The sequence below is a fragment of the Bos grunniens genome, chromosome 17 (genome assembly GCF_055505025.1).
Source record: "Bos grunniens cultivar Pamir isolate PY7600 chromosome 17, Bosgru_T2T1.0, whole genome shotgun sequence".
Taxonomy (NCBI): Eukaryota; Metazoa; Chordata; class Mammalia; order Artiodactyla; family Bovidae; genus Bos; species Bos grunniens.
Genome location: NC_141181.1, coordinates 72,268,613 through 72,287,737, shown reverse-complemented (window position 1 = coordinate 72,287,737; position 19,125 = coordinate 72,268,613). Strand labels below are relative to the sequence as shown.

The 19,125-nt window shown below is 57.3% G+C and overlaps 1 protein-coding gene across 2 annotated transcripts in view; it reads right to left on the bottom strand.

Moving 5' to 3' along the window:
* Positions 1-403: 403 nt before the first annotated feature.
* MAPK1 (mitogen-activated protein kinase 1) overlaps positions 404-19,125 on the bottom strand; it is a 57,236-nt gene continuing 38,514 nt past the window's right edge. For both annotated transcript variants that reach the window (XM_086349104.1, XM_086349103.1), the window contains exons 4-9: positions 14,828-14,944; positions 10,737-10,851; positions 10,347-10,478; positions 5,772-5,881; positions 4,767-4,892; positions 404-3,568 (exon numbers count right to left, since the gene is read on the bottom strand). In XM_086349104.1, coding sequence (XP_086205230.1) covers positions 4,776-4,892; positions 5,772-5,881; positions 10,347-10,478; positions 10,737-10,851; positions 14,828-14,944 — 591 coding nt within the window. In that variant the 3' untranslated portion in view covers positions 404-3,568; positions 4,767-4,775. The remainder of the gene's footprint in view (positions 3,569-4,766; positions 4,893-5,771; positions 5,882-10,346; positions 10,479-10,736; positions 10,852-14,827; positions 14,945-19,125) is intronic.

Here is a 19,125-nt window from a genome sequence, read left to right as displayed (position 1 = left end):
ACCACGGTGAGGTTCACAGCACAGAGGAAGGCCTGCCTCTTGCTCGGAGGCCCCCTCGAGCGGGTGAGGCGCCATCCCAGGCCCCTTGGCCCGCCGCTGTCCACAGGCCGCTGCGCGACGCCCTGCAGACCCCGGAGCCGCACAGCCCACCGTCCCACCCGGGCTTTACTCTGGTCTGAGAGAGGCGGCTGCTGACGCTGAAGCAGACGCGGGGAGAGGCCGGGGCCGGGCGTCGTCCCCCACGGCCAGAGGTCCGCGGGTCCGCCGGACGCTAAGCCCCGGGGCTTTCGGGGCTCCGGCCAGCACTCCACCGCCGCCACCAGGAGCAGTCAGATGGGCAAGGGCCAGACGGCACCCCATCTTCACGTGGGGATTCCAGGTAACGAGACATGCGCGGTGCTACTTCTGGTAACACGGACACAATTTAATGATTCTAATTTTTTTGTTTTTTTAAAGTCAGGTGCCATAAACATTCAAATAATACATCTTTTAGAAAGTACGTTTACAGCATCAAAAGAATTAAGATGAAATATAAACCTTTCTACTTACAATTTTTATACAGATTAACCAAATCACAAATACCACAAATAAAGGTTAAGTTGTAACAATATAATGAATAAACATTCAGATTCTTAATAAAATCTTCCTTTAACATTTGTTTTTAACTTACCATTATACTAAGTAATCTATGCAGGATTTTGGGGTACAATACCAAGAAGGCACCAACAGTACAAAGCAGACAGGAAGCAGCTCTGAACCTTTCTCAACTGCTCTACGCGGAGGACGCACGCAGGGACGGCCACGCGCTCCAGGGGAGCCGGCGCAGGCCGGAACAGCCCCGGGCTTCCCGCCTCTGACCCGCGACGCCAGGTGGACGCCACGCAGAGGCCCTGGGTTCCCTCTGCTGGACACGCCTCTCGTCTGCGCTAAGAGGGTCACTTCAGACACCAGCACAATTTTAAAGCACAGATGCTTTAAAACGTGTAAGCAGAAGGACTGCTCAGATTTTCAAAACCACCACATTTACAAAAATATTTCCCTTAAAAACTTGGGATTGTCCAAAACATTGACTTACAAATATAAAAGTATCGTGGAAGGGCCTAAAGCGTGTGTGCGTACGTACGTGTTAACACACCGTCACGCACTGCAGAAGAGTCGCCAATTTAAAACCGTATCGACACCTAAGCAACCGAAGGCCAGTCTCCTCGGCACTGTCTGCACGTCACTGGCACACGCGTGTCGCACGTCACTGGCACATGCGTGTCGCAGGCTGTGCCCCCACCTGACGCGGGGACAGACCGACCCCGGGCCCCCCACACGCGGCCGCAGCAGCAGAAGTCACGCAGCCAGACGCGAGGGCCTTGCGCCCCCGTGCACGCGGCCGTCTCGAGCCCTCGCAGGCCCACCTGCTGCTTCGTGAGGGGTCTTGTCTCATACTCACTCAAGAGACTGGAATGTTTCAACAGGAATTTTTTGCTTACATTTTAGACACCAAGAAAGCCATCGGCCCCAAGCTGATGTGCAGGAAGCAGTCGCAGCGGTGGTCAGGGTCACCAGCATGAATTCATGTGACCTAATGTGCACGTTTTGAGAGACACAGGCAGACCCAAAGGGTGAGCCTCACACACCACAGGCGTCTTGTTCAGACAGCTCCCTGACCCGCTGAACCAAGCTTGCGTGGTTAGTGAAAGGCTACAGGGACTCCCACACAGGGTTAGTGGTTCCTGCCCACCAGACCCGTGGACAGCGAGGGGCGGGGAAGCTCCCGGCCCCCAGGGGTTAGTAACCAAGGCTGTGGCTGTCTGTCTGGTTAGCGAACCGCAGGTTAACCTCCTAACACTACTTTGGAATGTTAGTAGTAAGCACAGAGAAATAAGAGCAATAACCCGCCAGCGCTCCTTGTAAAATGTACCCGGGACAGCAACGCTCGTCTCTCGCTGCCCCACGGGCCTCCACTGGACAGCTCCGTGCATGGAGGTGAAGCCACGGCTCTCGGGGCCGACACTCAGGTGTGGTTCTGGTCTGACGGGGGAATCCAGCACCCGCTCCGGCCCGAGGGTGCAAGCCCTTCCTGGCGCTTGACTAGGACACAGGCCACCCTCTAGGAAGAACCAAAGAACCCAACTTGCGACTTCTGGGCTGTGTCATCAGAGTCTGACAGAACACCGCAGACCTGTGATCTGAGGAGCATGTCAGAACTGATGCTCTGCCGTGTGGAGGAAAAAACCCCTCCACAACGCTGTCTACATGGCCTTACACAAACCCAGGTGTTCGGGCAGCGCCCAGCAGGGAGCGGGCCCGCTGGGCTTCCTGGTCTAAGCACAGCCTGACCTGACTGTTGGTTCGGACCCCACGATCCAGAGGAAATCGACACTGAATCTTAATGTGAGCAGGAGATAGAGGACGCCCGTTTATTTTCAGGAATGACAAGCGCATTTCCGTTCGTGTTAGCAGGCAGTCTTTATATAACCCACTCTCCACTGCTGTCAAAATCCAAACAAGAAAGAAAGGACAGCTGAGAAATGAAAAGCTGAGAACTGAGGAACTTTTCCTAAGTGATCTGCTGGAGAGCATTTTCCGTGGAACACAACTCAGAGGTAACAACAGAGTCTCGTTTCAACCACAGGTGCGTGGCACGTGGACTCATCTCCGCACAGAAGCTGTAACAGTCATGCGAGGGGACAGTGACGGCTGGACAGGCAGAGTGCTGCGCGCAGAGCTCAGGGGCAGGAGGCCGCGCCACGCGGCAGGGCAGCCGGTGCCAGGGCCGGGGGCGGGCGGGCTTCTTCGGGCGCCCCACGCGTGACTGGGCCCTGGCGCAGGGCGGCGCTCAGCCAAGGCTCACTGGGCTTTAGCACACACCGTCACACCGGGGGTGGAGGATGAACTTGAGATGCTGACATGCTGCAGGAGGGAAGAAGTGTACAACAGGCGCTCCCGGAGGACGCATGTGCCCCCGCCTGGCCCTCAGGCATCGGGCAGGCGCCCCGCGGCCTGCGCCCCTCACCCGATCCCGGGGAGCCGCCTCTGCTGGCGGGAGTCCCGCAAGCAGGCAGGGCTGCGTGGGACGCGTCCTGCGAGGGCTGTGCCCCCGACGGGGCAGGTGAGCTGCCCGACGTGGGCCTCCTCCCGTTTAGAGAAGAGACAGTGCTCTACAAGCCACACCTGTGCCCGTAAGGGATCCGCATGACGTGAGGCGGCGGGAGTGCAAGGGGGCGGTCGCTGCCGTAAAGCGCCCAGGGGACGCGACCGGCAGGGCACCGGGGCAGGACTCAGGAGGGGAGGGGCCACTGCGTCTCTCAGAGCAGAAGGCGGCTAGTGACTGAAGCAAGGTGGGCGGGAGGAGCCCTGAGGGACGCACAGCCGCAGGCCACCGGAGGCGACGCGCACGGGGCCAGAACAGCGCTCTGGCAGGAGGGAGTTCTTTGAAAGCACAGAAGCCACAACCACCAGGAGCCGCCCCTCCGACGGCTCAGAAGAGTCAGGTGGACACGCAGACGGGAGGGGACGGGCGGGTCGGGAGCTGCAGGAGAGCCGCGGGGTCTGCGTGCTGTGCTCGGCCCGTGTCCTGTGGGGAGACAGACAGACCCTCCGTGAGCCACGGACGCGCCGCACGGAAACGGCAGCGGCAGGAGGACAGAAAAGCGCGAAAACAGAGACCACCACTGCAGCAAAGCCCGCCTTCCTGGAACCGCCCCCTGGGACAGGGCTCGCCCCCAGCCCCGGGGCCCCACCCGCAGATGCCCCCGCCCGGGCGCCCACCCCACGGCCGGGCCGGCACCACACTCCTGGATGCCCTTCTTTGGTCACAACTGACGGCACGTGGGGGGATCTGCTTCCCAACCCGCGGTCGAGGCGGCGCCCACATCTGAGGCGTGGCCCACGGGGAAGCCTCCCAGAGGCCGCTCACTTTCCCCGTTGGTCTCTGTGTATTTTTGGCTGTGGCACGCAGGCTTCTCCAGCTGCGGTGTGCAGGCGGGGTGCCGTTTACTAACCGGCGGTCCACCCTGGGATGCACACGTCTTGTAAATGCCCAGTAAGTGGACGCTGCTGCCCCTCTTCTCAGCACACCCGCCCCCACGCTGGACAGGCAGGTGGGCCAGAATCATCACATGGGCGCAGCCAGCGCTGCCTTAAATGCCCCAGTTTTCTCTGCCCAAGCGTGACCAGCACAGCCACGGGCTGGCCGGAAGGTAAGGCTGGCAGGCTGGACTGGGAAGGGCAGGAAGGGCCCCCCTGTCACCCCGAGCCCTGAGAGGCAGCCCCGAGGGCTTACCAGGCCTCCCGGAGGCCCCAGCGCCCCTCTAATGTCCTGTCTCACTTGAGGACATCATACTCCAGGTCAAACCCGCGCCCCCTGCCAACAGACGCAGTCTCACTGGGAGCAGGACTCGGGGTTCACCGCCCCCCCCAGGACAGGGGAGGGGCACGGAGAAGCCGTGCGGAGCCCCTAGCCAGCCGTCCGACGTCCAAGCCGGACCGCCCCAAGCGTTTCCCAGCAGAGGCCTCAACCCCAGCCTAATTCTTGTGACACACTCGCTCCTAGAGTCCGGACACAAGCCGCACTCTCTCCTCTTCCACAGATTCTCTAAAATTGAGATCAGTGTTTCCTCTTTTGAGAACTTTAAAAAAACCCAACCATCACGGCTGTATGGTTCCCCACACCTCAGGTTGCAAAGCTTCCATACTAAAACCCCTCTTTAATGACATTAACACCACCCTGTCTCCTTGGCCAGGACTTATTCTATGGTTAAAGCTCCAGGTACCTGACAAATTTAAGATCGGTATCCCGGCTGGAATCTAGCAGTCTCTTCAAAAATGAGTTCTTTGAGCTTTTCCTTGGGCAAGTCATCCAATTCCATGTCAAACTTGAAGGGTGCTTCGGCGACGGGCTTGAAGAGAAAGCAGAACTTTGAGACGAGGGGCTGTGGTGGAGGCTGCAAGCCCAGGCCCTGGGCTCCCGCCGGCAGCACCCACCCCCCGAGGTGTGCGGCGTGCCCCATGCACCCAGGCCCGACAGCGGGCAGCGGCCCCGCACGGCGCTGGGGTGTGGCCAGGGCTGCGCTGGCGGGGAGGGCTGCGGCTGGCTGCCCAATGCTCACACGCGCGCGTCCGGTACACACAGCAGCGCCTTCCTATGAAGAAGCCTCGCGGTGAAACACGAAGCCTCGCGGGCGACGAGAATTGTGGCAAACGGCCACGCTTGTGTTAAACAGAATGAACCCTGCTTTATTTTTTCTAAATTTAAATACAAAAATGTAAGAATGAGATGGAAATACTCCAAAATTTCAATAACGGTGTCTGTGTAACCAGACTACAAAGTGAAGTTTCTTGTATTTTCTGGTACTTTTTTTTTTTTTTTTAAAGTATCCCCTCTCTATATAAATGACCAGAAAGTTGACACTGTGTATGTACATCAAAGACTCTCCTCACACACTCAGTGCTGTTACCAGGCACCCAGCCCTCATCCCTGCCGTTCTCACACCAGGTCTTAAGGGGAGGAAAACACACACCCCAAACTCGGCTCTGGCCTCCGAAAGGGGGGAAAGGAGGAACTCGCAGTTGCTCTCCCTGCGGGGGGCTCGCAGTGTGGGGCCCTAGCGTGCCGCTCTTCTGCTGCGCGGGCGCCCAGGGCAGGGGAGCCCGGGTCTCTGGTTCTCCGCTGCTGCCCTATTGCCACAGGGAGGCGGCCTCCACTGCTCCTGGGGGAGCTGACGGATCCGTGCGCGCTCCCCCTCCGCCCAGGCAGGCAGCCCCTGCCGGACTCTCACCTCATCGCTCGGGTCGTAGTACTGCTCCAGGTAAGGATGGGCCAGAGCCTGCTCCACCTCGATCCTCTTGTGAGGGTTGAACGTCAACATTTTGTCCAGTAGATCCAGAGCTACAGAGAGAAAGGTTTTGCAGAGGTGAGAAGCCAAAGGAGCAGTCACCGAACAGACTGCGCACTCCCTGTTTAAGTCAAGACCCACTAGACGGGGGAGCTGAGGGAGCCATGCGCTCAGGGGAGCCTGCTTCACCTGAGTGTCTGACGGCAGAGACCAGACTCAGGAAGGCGGCGCACTCTGCAGAGGCTGCACAGGGAGCCAGGATTCAGGCTCAAGTCTGCCCGTAAAACCCGGCCTGGTCCGAAAGCATGGCCCCACTCTGCAGGGTCACGAGCAGAGGCTGCGCGTATTACCGCTCTTGGGTCAGCTCCAAGCTTGCTGTGGCCCTGGTTACTTCCTGCCCTGTGGCTGCAGCCCCCTCCTTCCAGGTTCCGGCTGACAGGTGTGTGTGAAGCGCAGGGCCCTGGAAACATGTTCCCTCCTGGGCTCTGCCCCTGCTCCCCACCTTCAACGAGGAGTCCATCCAAGCAGTAAACCACGTTGGACGTGAAGAGAAACTCCACACAATGAAGGGCGTTTTTCACGTCCATAAAGCGAAGTGTGAAAAGCAGCAGGATCTTTTTTAAGTCCTAACCCTAACCCTAATTTCTACCAACAGCACATTTCCCGGAATAGCGGAATAGCGACAGGGGAGCATGGGACGCCTGCTGAGCCCCAGCAGCCCCAGGGCCTGCCCCCGCCCCTCCCTATAGTGGCCGTCTGCCTCAGGACTCCGGGACCTCTGTCTGCAGTGTTGAGAGCCCCCAGCATTGTCTTTAACCTCCACCTCCTGCTGCTGCTAAGAGGCATGCACCCCCAGGCGACGGGCATTCCTAAATCAGACCTCACGTTCCTTCAAGTTCAATCCTAGGCAAAACTTCAAAGGAAAAGAGCTTTTCTCTTTTCTTTGCTACTGGAGAAAGGCCTGGCCTCCAGCCTGTGTGCAGGGACAGGAGGCTGGGGGAGGCGAGCTGCGGGCAGGTGCAGGCCGGGCGCTGCACCCACACTGAGTCACGCTGCCTGCGCACACGCGTCCCTGGGTGCAGAGGCTACTGGCCCTCCAAGACCGACGTCCCTCTGAGGCCGGACGGCGTCCCGCCGGGACCCTGCCTCTCCAGGACCCCACGGGGCCCCTAACTCTGGGGGAGCGCAGCTCTGTGACCCCACCGTCTGCCGCATGGGTCACTCCCCCGCCAGGCCCCAGGGCAGCTCGCCTGGCTGGCGCTCGCTCTGAGCCTCCTCACCCACCAGGAGGGACTCTGATCCAGAACAAGACTGCCGCCTGTCCTGTCCACCCTCAGCTCCAAGTCCCGAGTGGAGCCAGAGGAGGCGGCCACCTGTACAGGTCGCGCCACCACAGCCGCACTTCCCGGACTCTGGGCTCAGAGCCCTGCTGCTGAGGCCCCGGGCAGACGGCAGCAGAGCACGGTGGGCAGACGCCGGCGCTGCCACCAAGGGCTTCACCCCACGGGCGCCAGGAAGGGCCGTGGGGCCTCAGGGCTGAGGAGCACACGGCCAAGAACCCCGGGGCCCCGGACAGTCCTGCTCTGCCCCGAGCACGCGCCTCCTGCTCACGAGGGCGGGTCAGGCCCTCCCCGCGGCCGGCACATCCTACCGGGAAACCAGGCTCCCCAGGGTGGCCTCCCTGGGCATCCCTCCAGTGGGTCCACACGCGTCCTTCTGGGAAAGGGGGACCCTGTCCCCTTCCCAGGCTGACCCTGCCTGCTGTGCCCTAGTCCCCACTCCCCGGGGTCCTTTCTGGAGCCTTCAGACCCCCACCCTGTGCCCTCACCCCTCTGAGTGGCCACCAGGACCTGAAATGGAGGCCTCCTCCTCTACAGGCTCCAAGGCCCTGCCCCCTGGCGCTGCCCAGGGAGGACTCCAGTCCACCCCGCGAGAGTCCCCATCTTCACCCCCAGCCTCCTCCAGGACCTCAGCTGCCGTCTGCTAAACTCTCCTGACCCTGGAGTCAGCTCAGCACCCACTGCACCGAGACTCTATGGGCAGACAGGACACTGCTTACAGTCCCACTGAGGACGCACACGCAGGCGTGTTTACAGGGCGGTGAGGAAGTCTGCCTACTGTTCAAACAGCGGGCGATCCGACAAACGGAGACAGATTTCTCACAAGAACTGCAGTTTTTTCAAGTTCAAAAAACAGGAGACTTCCCTGCTGGTGAAGACTTCGAGCTTCCATGGCAGCAGCATGAGTTTGACTCCCGGCTGGGGAACAAAGATCCCGTGGGCAGCTCTTGCCCAGGGAAACAGGGACAGAGGCCTTGGCCACAGTGACCACCAGGGGCGGGAGCTCTCAGGACACAGGCCAGTGTGAGCCTGGAGCTGCTGGAGGCCACCATGTCACGGTGAGAAGCGAGGCTGGCCAACAGGAGAGGTGGGCGGAGAAGGCACTGCTGCATCGCAAGGCCAGACGTGGTCACTGTGGCCGTGCCGGGAGTCCAGGGCCTGCTGGTCCCCGGGCTGGTGAAGCCCTCTGGGCTGAGGCCAGTCAGGGCTCCCATGAAGGGCAGAGAAGGCCTCAGAGCCGGCCCTCCTGTCTGAGGACTCCCCGCACGCACAGCCCTTCACATCGCTCGTCCCTGACGCGTCTGTAGAACCTCCTCTGTGTCTTCTTTCACGCAGCCGAGAGCCACACGACGTGGGACGAGTGCTGTGCTACCTCCTCAGTGGACACTGCTCGCTCGTAGCTCCCCTTGCTATGAACTCTTTGTGAAAATCACGCTTAGGGGCTGTATTCCCAACTCTCCTATGAGGTGGGTGAAACTCGTCCCATTCTGAGTTAAGGAAAATGCGCGGTGGTGAGGTCAGTGACTGCCCCAAGGCACAGGCCTGGGCGCCCAGCCTGCCCCCGGAGCACAGGGCCGAGCGGGACCGTGCGGTGTCAGCACAGCAGCACCAGGATGCTCGAGGCGCTGTGCAGCCTGGAGGGGTTACACGCTGTCCACGCCGGGTCTCATCACTCTACTCTCCTGTGATCAAACCTACCAGCCTTTCACTCACGCCTGTCGTCTTGGTGTGTGTTTGTTTTCAAAGCTCAGGAAGATATTTCTCCCCCATGCAGAGATCAGAAAAATAGTACTCTAAATACTGTTAACTTCTAACAGTATGATTTTTAGAAAAGTATTTGATCATCAATTGTTTTACAGTTCACTCTCATGTGTGAATAGTGATTTAATCTGATTTTCTTTCAGACAGCTGTTCGACGAGCCCCGTAACATCTGCTGAAGAGTCATCTCTTCCCCTTCACCACAGTAACTCTGGAGAGAACCCCAAGCTAGGTTCCTCTGAAGGAAAATCTATACTACTACTGGTTCAAGGCACTCAGCAGCCTCCAAACATGAAAAAACATTCAACCTCACTCTTAATTAAAGAAAAACAAATTAAAATGCCGTTTTCCCATCTGGTTGGCGAACCCACAAGTTCAATATCCAGAGCTGCAGGCACAAACGTGGCAAAGCTGCCGACCTGCCCCTCAGGCTCCAGAGCGTCCCCTGCACCAGCCGTGTGCAGAGGGTGACCCTCCCACGGCCGTGACCACACACGTATCACCAAGCTGCGAGGAGCTTTCAAGGTCCACACCTCCTACAATAAATCGTATCAAGGCCGGTTTCCTGTACTTAAGAGACTACATTCCCTTCTCTGTGAACCACTATTAACAAGACAAATCCAGACGCTGAGCTACCTGCAAGCAGGCTCTTACTGTGTCTTACTGCTGCTGCGTGTCCAGGGCCTTAGAACAGACACCCGTCTGTTTTCTAAGCGGACACACTTATCTCTGCATGCTGTAGGAGGAGAGCAGACGCGAGCTGCCGGCAGGCGAACTGGCCCCCAGCCCTCTGCACCTTCTGAATGAGGGGAGCAGGGCTGGCTGTGAGACGTTCTCTGACCAGCAGGCTGTGGCAGAGGCGCCTTGCTCTCAGACCCTGCAGCCCCTGCTCTGGTGCTCTCGGGGCACTACTACGGGCACGGAATGCCCCATCTGGCCCACTGCAGGACGAGGGCCAGCAGACCCGTGCAGCCTGTGGGCTCAGCAGCCCCCAGGTGTCAGGCCTGGGCAAGGGGGGCGACTGACCACAAAAAGGCATGATGCAGCTTTGGGGAACAACGGAAATGCTCTGTGTTCCGACTGGCGTGAAGTTACAGGACCGTATACATCTGTTAAAGTTCAAAGGCGTCACAACCGAAAAGGCTGTCTTATTCTATGTAAATTATTCTACGATAAACCTGAATTTAAAAATTACCCAATGACACGATGATTCTAAAGACATGAACTTAATCCAAGCTAAGTACCAAACAAACCCACATGTGGAAAGCCAGGCATCACCCCCAGACCCCTCAGCCCACGGCCGCGGCGGCTCCGAAAGAGAGGGAGGGCAGTGAAGACCGAACCCCCAGCGGGGCCGTGTCACGACGCAGCAGCCGCGGCCCCGGGGCCCAGAGACTGACACAGACGAAGTGCACCCACCTTTGGAGTCCGCGTTCGGGAACAGCCTGTTCCATGGCACCTTATTTTTGTGTGGAAGAGAGAGCAGGTAGTTTCTAGCTTTTAAATTTATTATACAATTCAGGTCTTCCTGCGACGGGGATCCAAGAATACCTATCAGATAAAATAATCTGCTGTCAGTTATTAAGACCACGGTGAACCAGCCGCGTGCCGCCAGCAGCGGGGAATGGGCCCCGGCGCTCAGCGTCTTCTCACCACCTCCCAGCGCTGGCCCTTCTCACCGAGTGTTCCGTCAAGGACGAAGAGAAACAGCTCATGCCCAGGACAGGCCCCAGAGCTGCAAGATCGTCTCCACGCCAGCTCACGAAGGGCTCTGACGTGAACGTGGGCCCCGGACGCTGAGGACCTTACCCAGAATGTGGTTCAGCTGGTCAAGGTAGTGCTTCCCGGGGAAGATGGGCCTGTTGGAGAGCATCTCCGCGAGGATGCAGCCCACGGACCAGATGTCGATGGACTTGGTGTAGCCCTGCAGCGGGAGAAGGGAGAGTGACCCCTGCCGCCCCGAGACGACGGGCGCGGCCTGCCCTGCAATTCAGACGTGCGTGGGACAGCGTGCAGAGACAAACGCAACCGGCTTTCTTATAAGACGCTAAAAAGCCAAGGCTGCTGGATTTCATTCCTCTTCAGAGCAGATTCACTTATTAAGTTAGAATTTCTGTAGCAGACCTCATTTCTTTTATCAAATGATTTGAGAGAAAGAATCAGAATCCCTTCGAGCTGAAGCTGGGAAAACGAGAAAGCAGTGAGCAGCCACTGACTACTCTCAGACATCTGGGGACCTCATTTTTGAAACTCGGAAGTCACTCAGAAGGGGCGTTGCTCCATTTCCAGAATATCTTTCTTCATTCTGAAAATCATTAAAAACAAAACAATAACCACCCATGATCTCTGGGTTCACGAGGGCGTGCTGGCTCCATCCTACTCAACTAATTCCTATCTCTCATCTTTTTTTATTCATTTTTCAGGTACAGTTTTTCTTTTAAAGGATTCAGTGAAAAGACATGGAAGAATTACCATACGACAGTGACAAAAGGCTGTTACTGTAGAAGCAGAGTTCTGTGGAGAATGCTTTAGTGATAAGTAGAAGAAGAGATGTGGAGAACAGCTACAGGGGAAAAAATCCAGTCAAATATTAAAGGCTACAGAAATATAGCAAAGTATTTTTTGAAAGTCAAAGATTTAATGATCAGATCTATACCTCTGATAAAGTGGGCTGAATTTCAAAATAATTCTTTCCAATAAGATTGGGGGTTTAGGGGTATCTCCCTAGGATGTCCCAGTAGTTGTTAACATGCCGCCTACCGACACTGCTACTGTATTAACAGCAACTATAACCAACCCGTCCATTCTGAAGGAGATCAGCCCTGGGATTTCTTTGGAAGGAATGATGCAGAAGCTGAAACTCCAGTACTTTGGCCACCTCATGCGAAGAGTTGACTCATTGGAAAAGACTCTGATGCTGGGACGGATTGGAGGCAGGAGGAGAAGGGGACGACACAGGATGAGATGGCTGGATGGCATCACTGACTCGATGGACGAGAGTCTGAGTGAACTCTGGGAGTTGGTGATGGACAGGGAGGCCTGGTGTGCTGCGATTCATGGGGTCGCAAAGAGTCGGACACGACTGAGCGACTGAACTGAACTGAACTGATAACCACGATTAGGTGGAGACCAACTGTCCTCAGGCAGCACTTGAACCGCTGCTAAGGACACGCAGACTGACACAGTCAGTGGCGGTTCATTCTCAAGGGACTCACACACGGAGAGAGAATGAGAAAGCAGAGGGCACAGGGTGAAGAGCCAGCGAGGGGGCGCCGGGGACGACGCCGGGGGGACGCTACACTGGGGGGGCAGTGCCCCTGAGCCCCGTGGGCTGCCCCCCACCACGACCACAGCGTCCTGTGTCCTCCTAGTCACTCACTCTCTCGCACGCGCAGGACGCTCTTCCGGGACGCCACACGTGAAATGAGACAAAAGCGAGCCCTGCTCTCCTGATGCTGGGCGTTACAGGACCTCACACGGGTGTAGGTCTCAGCAAGAGCCACCAGGCCGTGGTTTCACGTCCACGGGGCAGTCCCCCGTCCCCCACCAGGTTCCTAGCTTCACGCCAAGACTCTTCTTCACTAACTCAAACCAAAACCGCAGAGTTGAGACTGAAGGCAGAGCCAGGTGAGGAGCCAGCATGCCCAAATCAAGCCAAATGCTGGAGAGACCGGCAAAAATGAGACCACCACTGTTCTCACTAAAATGTTTTTCTTGTGGAAGATAGTTAAAAAACGAGAAACGCCTAATTCACGTTAACTTTTAGTTTAAAATACGTTTAAAAAATTAACACGTTAAAACTTCTCAGTTTTCACTTTCATATAGTAAATATTGATAGATAAAACCCACATAGACAAGCCCGCTTAGGGTCCTGGATAAGCGGTTAGACGCTGTGGGGTCTGGAGCACGGGGTGTCTGCGACCCTCGCCTCTCCCATTTCTGCCCTGCTCCGCGAGTTACAAATGCTGTCAAGTGCCGTATTATAAATACACAGAGCGCTCCAGCCAAAGCTGGGACAGTGAGTGCTTAAAAAAAGAGGAAGATAACGGACAGCAAACAAACAAAAGCCCAGAGCCACCCTGAGTCCAGTAATGTTTCAGAACAAGGACGGGGTCAGAGGAGGAGAAAGAGAAAGACGTGTGATCGCTCCTTCACGGACGGATGCCAGCTCGTTATGTAACTTAGAGAAGCGGGCTCTGCAGCCCCAGGAGGAGCACTGACAGACACAGCGGTGCTCACGGGCACCTCGGGGAGAGGCTTCCGGGAAGACGAGCCCCAGACACGGCCTCTGAGACCCTGCGGGGCCTGTGCAGCCAAGAGTGACCCGGGCCCCTCAGGAGGAGCCCGCCCTGTGAAGCAGGGAGAGCTCAGGCGGGCGTGAGGCCACCTCTGCGCTCCCCAAGCGATCCGGGCTGTGGAGGAGCGGGGGCGACCCCACATGGGCACAGCACAGGGGCCGCAACACGCCGCTGTGAGGACACAACAGGGCCAGCGCCGGACGAGGCTGCCGTCACGGGCGCGCGGAGGGCATGCCACCTGCCCAGGAGCGTTCGCCAGCTCCTCAAGTCAGTCCGGTAGGAGTCAGAGCTTGACACGGGGGAAGTGAGAGGAGAGCGGGGAGACAGGCAGGCGGAAGACGTCAACGCTGGTGAGGCTAGGGGTACACAGGTGTCCCCCGACCCAATTCTCCCGCGGGTGTGCTGAAAGGGAACGCTGGACATGCTGGGAGGGGCCTCTCGGGCTAGAGGAGCCGTGAGTCAGAGGACGCAAGCCACGCACGAGAGCGGAGGCCACCGCCCAGGGGTCCCCCGGAGACGGCAGGAGGGCCCGCCGCGCACGTGGGCGCCCGGCACGGAGCGACTCACGTGGCCATCCACCGCAGGGGCCTGCCCTGTGGCGCTGTCTGCGGTCGGGAATTATGAGAGAATCAGCACAGCGTTTTCTTCTGTGAAACATCTGTTAGGCCAAATCCTCCTTTACGATGGCATCTATTCTAATGGATTTTTACTTCTACAGCTGACTCCACGCAGGTGTGACACCAAGAGCAGCTATCTGCTGTAAACAGGCTCCATTTCCTCGCAGAGGCAACCCCACGCGTGGCCCTAGTCCTTCACGTGAGGCCTGGAGGGAGAGAACCAGCCCCTGGGCCGTGCACTTCACTCACTGCCATCGAGCCTCTCAGGACGACGTCTGGTTCCAACACCTGGACGTGGGTCCAGCGTCTACTCTCATGGCCTTCCTCACACATGTTACATCACGGTGGAAGGGATGGAGTTCTGGACTCTCGACCTCGCGACACAAGGCTCAGGATGACTGAGAGATGTCGGGTGCGCCGACCGCAAGCCAGACGCTGCCTCGCTGCGGCCGCTGCTCACGCCCCTCGCACCGGCCACTCTCGACTCTGCCCTGCTCCACAGACTCTCTGGTCGTTTCCTGTGAGCAAAGGCCCTGCTGGCAGTGCGCTTTCGACCTGGATGCCGGACCACCGTGTCATTTTGAAAGAGTTACAGCAGCTCTTATTTTTCCCACACCAATGTTTTCTTCCAATTTTATTGCAATTTTGCTGAAGAGGCTTCTTCGTATCAGGTAGGTCTGACTCTTACAGGAGAGCCCTGGTCCGCATTCACGACCACAGTCCACACACACAGCCCAGCTGACAGGAGGAAGCTGCCCGGGTGGAGGAGGGCTGCTCGGGGGCGGGACGCAGGGCCCCACGACGGGAGCACGCCCCTCGGCTCTGTAAGCCAGCGCTAGCCCAGCCCGGACGTCAGTGCTGAAGGGAGACAAGCCGGTACCTTGGGGCTGGCCAGACAGACCCAGCCTCAGCCCAGGCCGAGTGCAACTCACGGCCTAAGTTCTCTGGGCTCCTGGATTTCTTCCGATGCAAACCTGGTCCTTACCTTGGAATTCAACATGATTTCTGGAGCCCGGTACCAGCGAGTGGCCACGTACTCTGTCAAGAACCCTGTGTGGTCGTGGTCCGGATCTGCAACACGGGCCAAGCCAAAGTCACAGATCTAGGGGAGAACAAGACAGGACAGCTTCTGAGAGTCAGGTCGCCAGCAGCAGAGCCACACAGACGCTGGCGAGACGCCAGCTGTGACGCGCCAGCAAGCGCCACCGCTCTCGGGCGGCAGAGCCCCGAGGCAACGACACACGCCCACTTACCTGCTCCTCACGACAAAGGGATGGCAGCCACCTCGAGTCAGAAAGGAACAGGCTGCAGAGTCTTGCCCAGAACACATTTTCAACGGTTTGCAGCCTCTACTTATCTGCTTACCCACAGCAATCCTGCTTAGACCACTTGATAAACAGTTCTGCACAGAGTAAGGTCACTCAAACCAGCCCCCAGCGAGCGCTGGAACGGTCACTGCTGGGACCAACCTCTCCAGCGCGGCCTCTCTCCACACGTGACCTCTCCCTCTGTTCTGCCCACCTCCCTCCCCTCCTGTAGTCAAACCCACTCCCAAAGCTGTACAAGACGTTCCACACACTGAAGACGGATCCTTACCAAAAAAAAAATCCAGCCTCTAACTTCTCCTGACTCATGCAAGCCGGCCTTGACCATGCAACGGTTGGGGCTACTCCAGATTACAATGTGTGAGGAGAGTAACTGGAACATATTTGGTCCCAAACAACTGCAGGACCTTTTAATTCCTAGCTCCCGGGGAACTAATCCAAGAGATAAAGAGACAAAGAGAGACAGACAGACAGAGATGCTAACACAGACCAGAATCTAGCAGAAGGCAGCCTGGAAGACAGAGATCACTTTGGAGGCTGACTGCTCTAATTCGGTTGAAAAGTGACAAGGGTCTGAGCTCAGTCCCTAAAAATAGAGACACGGAGGCAGGGACACAGCTTAGGAATACTCAGACGACTTAACAGACACCAGCCTCTGCAGAGACCCCACAGCTGAAGGTCTCAACAACTTAAAAAGACTCTGCAGGCTCCACCCACCTCCTCAGGGCTCCTGGCCGTGGAGGCTGGCACCCCCCGCGGCACCTCTGACCCGAAGCCCTGCCGCTTCCTCGATGGAGCCCTCAGAAGTTCTGCATCCATGCCGCCCAGTTCCCGTCCTCTGGCCCCTGTCAGTGCGTCTTCAGGAGGAGCAAACACCACGCCTGCTCCGTGGCTCTTCCAGGGCCGTGCTCTGGGCACTCTGGACAGGGCCGCACAGTCACTGTGGCGTCTTGAGGCCCCCTTGGCCTCCGGCACCAGCCTCACCTCCACAGCCAGATGGCTTGCTGAGGCCATCACACCCTGGACAGCCGCGGGCTGACGGACTGTCTGAATCTGCAACGCGCCCGCACCGCGCACCACTCCTTGGGCACCCTCGGCTCACGCGGCATGGCCGGGTCCAGACACGAGTCACAGCTCTCTGTGGTCAGCAGAACCCCAGGTGAAAAGCCTGCATCCAGACCCCCAGATCAGTGGGCTCAGTCCTGGGGCTGACGTCTCCACCCTCGTCTGAGAGCGGAAACAGAAGCAGGAGCCGCACTCGGGGAGGCAGATAGGACCTCACACCTCTACAGAGACAGGCCCACGTGGTGTGAGCAACCTAAAGACAGCTGTGGAGAGGGCTCCTCTGAAGAAAGCCACGCCAACGTAACCCTGACCCCACCGTGGGTCGCAAGCTCTGGGGCTGAGCTCGTATCAAGAGGGCAGGATTGATCTTCCCTCCTCTGGAAGCCGGGCAAACCTTTCCCACTGCCTGAACCAAGAGAACACTGGGAGTGACGCCGTGCGACTTCCGAGGTGAGACCATAAAAGGCACCGTGGCTTCCACCTGGGGAACTGGGGGCCTCTGGCCGTGTCGTGGGGACACCAGGTCACGTGGGCGACACGTGGCCATGCCGTGGCGCCAACCACCAGGCCTGTGGGCGATGATCTGAGCCTCCAGGGCCACATCTCTCAGCTGCGGTCCAGAGGCTGAGCCCAGAGCAGTCACCGCACCCCCTGTTCCCTGACCAAAGTCCTGACCTCAGAAATTCGCATTCAAACACGATACTGCTGTTTCAGGCCATGACACCTTGCGGGGCTTGAGAGAGGCTCCAGCCTGGGTGGAGGCGGGAGGTAAACAGGCGTCCACGTGGGGAGGCGGCAGGAGCCCCAAGGGGACTGGAGTCCTGAGTAAAGGGCCCAGGAACGCACTGCACCAACCAGCTACGTCACTGGGAGCTGCACAACGGTGACTTCTCTAACTTTATGATCCCTTGTGCGTTTATGCTAAGTCACCTCAGTCGTGTCCGACTCTGTGCGACCCCATAGACGGCAGCCCACCAGGCTCCCCTGTCCCTGGGATTCTCCAGGCAAGAACACTGGAGTGGGTTGCCATTTCCTTCTCCAATGCATGAAAGTGAATAGTGAAAGTGAAGTTGCTCAGTCGTGTCCGACCCTCAGCGACCCCATGGACTGCAGCCCACCAGGCTCCTCCGTCCATGGGATTTTCCAGGCAAGAGTGTGTTTTGCGTACTCTTGTGCGTTTATCAGCTGGCATTTACTTTAAGGGAGCACCGTACTTCATCAACCGGGGCTTCGTGCCTACCCTGAAGCCTGGACCCCACTGGGAAGACGGGGGAAACGTTTCCTCTGTCCCTGTGAGTTACAGTTCTCAGAAGAATGAGCTGGCTTAAGGAGGACCATGTTTTTCTACTGGTATCCTGCACTCATAGTAGATAAAAATTACTGGCTATAATTTAACAAACCAAGAGGTACACGTAGGGAAACCCTGTTCATGGTCATCCACGGGAAGCTCATGTCACGCTCTTAAAGTTCTTTTAACACTGCAACACTGAAAGCTAATACAGCAGTAACCAAAAACTGCCAAGGCTACAAAAAAAATTTTACTACAGTTGTATATAGAGGAAGGCAGACAACCAGGACATGGTACAAGAAACAGAAGAGGGCTCAGTCACACGCCCCACCACTCCCACCTGGCCACCTTCGGGGCTGAGTAAATTCAGATTCTCCTAGAACAAAAGCCCCAAAGACATTCCAGTTTTATCTTTTGAACCCTCCTTTCTAGGCCCACCCAGAAGCATACATGCTTCGACCCGAGCAGCCTGGGGCTCCCCCTGGGGCTGTGGATGGAGTTTGGAGACCACACACCCCTGCAAGTTTCCCCAAAAACACGCTGCAAGCACAACCTCCAAACAGGGCCCACAACCCTTGCTTTCCTGTGGCCCTGAGAGAGAAACAGGAGGCCTGCGGGAGAGGGCTCCAGGAGGGCCTGAGAAATAAACAGGAGGCCTCTGGGAGAGAGTTCCAGGAGGGCAGCGTGAGGCCAGTGTGTACGGGGTCTCAAGGCTGGGTACCAAGCACGTAGCATGTTTATGGAAACCAAAAAAGGAAGCTAACTGCTGTTGGCCTTGACTGTACCAGAGTCAAAAGCTAAAGGTCTAAGACACTTAAAAGAGCTGACATCCTGAGGGCTCAAGAGTAAAAAATATTAACGCAGAAGTCAACGGGAAAAGGAAAAAGTGACTTAATTACCTGCTTGAAAATTCAAAAAAGAACCTAAATAACGATATTAGTAAGGCCGGGGGCTGTGGGCCGGCATCAGGGCCGCCCCCGAGGTCTGAGGAGGGGCAGGCGTCCCCTGAGCTCAGAGCCTGGCCCCTGCCCTGCCTGTGGGGCGCGCGCCACACTCCTGTCTGGACTGAGACTCTGGGTACGCATGCCCTGTGGATGATGCGTACCCCACATGGACGTTTCTCAATGTGGGCCAGCTGAACTGCTCCAAGTTTCTCAAACATCCTATTGTGTTTCTGAGTGTGTGCTAAATTGGGTTTCGAAAACACTGCCTGGACTGTGCAGACGGCTGATAACACAGAATCAGCGTGGGCACACGTCCCAGTGAGCAGGGAACGAGATGGCCCCAGGCAGACACAAGCCCACCAGCAGTGACGAGACAGCAAAGCAGTATGCTTCTGTGTTTCCTCTTCTTAAAGATGAACATTTTCAAGCAAAAGTCAACTTCTCCCACAAATATTACATACTTAAAATATTAAGAATAGCTCTCTAAAACCAAACAAAAGCAATCTGCCATAGGAAAGCAGTAGGAGACATCAGAATAATCACTATAATTTTTCAAGAAAACCACTAAGAGCTGACCAGGTCTGGCTGTTCCTAAGAGCACCCTCACCCTTCAGGCCACCCTGACTCATGTGCCCAGACCCACGGACAGCGATCTGCTGGC